At 41.3% G+C, this 1,837-nt stretch overlaps 1 protein-coding gene across 1 annotated transcript in view; it reads left to right on the top strand.

Moving 5' to 3' along the window:
• Nucleotides 1-1,465, top strand: part of LOC107086335 (hyaluronan mediated motility receptor-like) — a 17,433-nt gene extending 15,968 nt beyond the window's left edge. The window contains exons 16-17 of the mRNA XM_015377201.1: nt 958-1,108; nt 1,182-1,465. Of these exons, the coding sequence (XP_015232687.1) occupies nt 958-1,108; nt 1,182-1,198 (168 nt within the window). The 3' untranslated portion in view covers nt 1,199-1,465. The remainder of the gene's footprint in view (nt 1-957; nt 1,109-1,181) is intronic.
• The last annotated feature ends 372 nt before the right edge of the window (nt 1,466-1,837 follow it).

Below are 1,837 nucleotides of genomic sequence, written 5' to 3'. Positions count from 1 at the left end.
CTCTGAGTTCCTTGGAGATGGTAGAGGGCATGCGCCAGATGATTAAATTCAAAGCAGCAAAACATACGGAAATGATCCAGCGTTTCCACGGATCATTAAAAATAATAACAATTCATTAATTTTTTAGGATTTTTTCATTAATTTTTTTGGGATTTTCCCAACTTTTATGGGATCAACATATACCAAACCGAAAACCGAAACCGTGAACCGAATCGTGGATTTTGTGAACCGTTCCACCCCTATTCCCTAGACATCGACTTTGCAAAAATGTAAAAAAAATCAATCCAAAATCGATTTATTTATTTTTTTACCCAGCCATTATGATCACTCCTCTGAAACAGTTTATTAACGCCTAAATTAACTTAAAATGTATAAACCTGCCGAAAAAATATCTTCACTTTTATTATCCTCGTGCCTGCAGTTTGGATTACGTACGTTAAAAAAAAAACGCTAACACATCTACTTCCAGCCGCCTCGAAAAGTAGTGGAAATCCGCCAAGATGCATCCAGGCCACAGGCTGCCGTTGCTGGGGATTCCCAGTGACAGCGCAGCGCCGGTATGTGGGGGTCTGAGCGGCTCCCACAGAGAAATAATCTTTGAAGGCAGGATGGTAATCTGGATGAACTGACTGCACAGAGGAAGTTACTAAAAACATATTAAACTACTTTTTACCAATTGATGACAGCAAATATAGCTGCCATTGTTCCAGGCAGAGAAAGGATAGAGTAGCTCCGCCCACTGCGAGTCAGACACTTTTTGACTGTGCAGCAAAGATGCTTCAGCTGCGCGTCAGAACTAAACTTGTACGAGCATCAAAAATAATGTTTTTGCTGCTCCTGCTGTTGGCGGTGTGAACGTAGCATTACATGTGAACCAGCGTTCGCCTTGATAGGGTTTAATGAATAATTGTAATTTTGTAGGCTTCATGTTTTTTTAATTAATATTTCTGTTTGTAGGAAGTTTCGAAGCTTCGCACACTCGTGAGCCGCCAGAAGAGCGATTTGGATCAGCTGAGAGGGAAACAACGTCGCAGGTTCGACCCCAGCAAGGCTTTTCATCATGACAAGGAAAACGTTCAAAGCGAAACCAACGAGCCTCTTAGAGACGGTGAGACCTGATCGCCTTATTTACTCCAGTTTGCTGCTGTGGAAAGTTTCTAATAATTTTGTTTCTTTGATAGGAAACCGTAAGGAGTAGCCGAGCTCTTCCAGCCGAGAGGAGCGGACCGCTAAAAGCTTTTACTAGTTTTTTATTTCAGTTTTATCAAAAATGTGTTTTTAATAAATTTTATTCAGTTTTAACAAAAGGCTTGGAAGCTGTGTTGAAATGTTCCTATAGAAATTGTGTAAATAGTTTGGGTGGCTTTTATACATAAGCGGATAAAAACATTTAACAGGACCTTCTACTAATGTGGTGGCTGTAAATTCTCATTTTGTAAATAAAGAGATTAAATTTTTCCGTCATCAATGAGTTTGAAGTCTGATAAGCACCAAGCCTCAGTTTGCCTGTTTCTGCCACTGAGCTCTGCTTTTTCACTGGATTGCTGATGGCCCCTCTGCCGCCATCTTGGTACTCCCCACTCTCATGGAGTCGTGCCATAAACAGGCCTACATGTGTAGAATTTGGCTGCAAAATCATGCAGAAATCTGGCTTTTAGCTAGAGTAGAAACTGAAGCTCTATTGAGTTATTACACTGAGCATGCTTGTAGCGACAGTGGAGAAGAAAAGCTCACTTTTAACAAGAAGAAACCTCCAGCAGAACCAGGCTCAGTGTGAGCGGCCATCTGCTGAGGCCCACTGGGGTTCAAGGAGACAGAAGCAGACATAGAAAAAGAA

The sequence above is a fragment of the Cyprinodon variegatus genome, unplaced genomic scaffold (assembly GCF_000732505.1).
Source record: "Cyprinodon variegatus isolate N-32 unplaced genomic scaffold, C_variegatus-1.0 Scaffold148, whole genome shotgun sequence".
NCBI lineage: Eukaryota > Metazoa > Chordata > Actinopteri > Cyprinodontiformes > Cyprinodontidae > Cyprinodon > Cyprinodon variegatus.
Note: the sequence above shows the minus strand (reverse complement) of the source record. Positions and strands in the feature narration are given on the sequence as shown.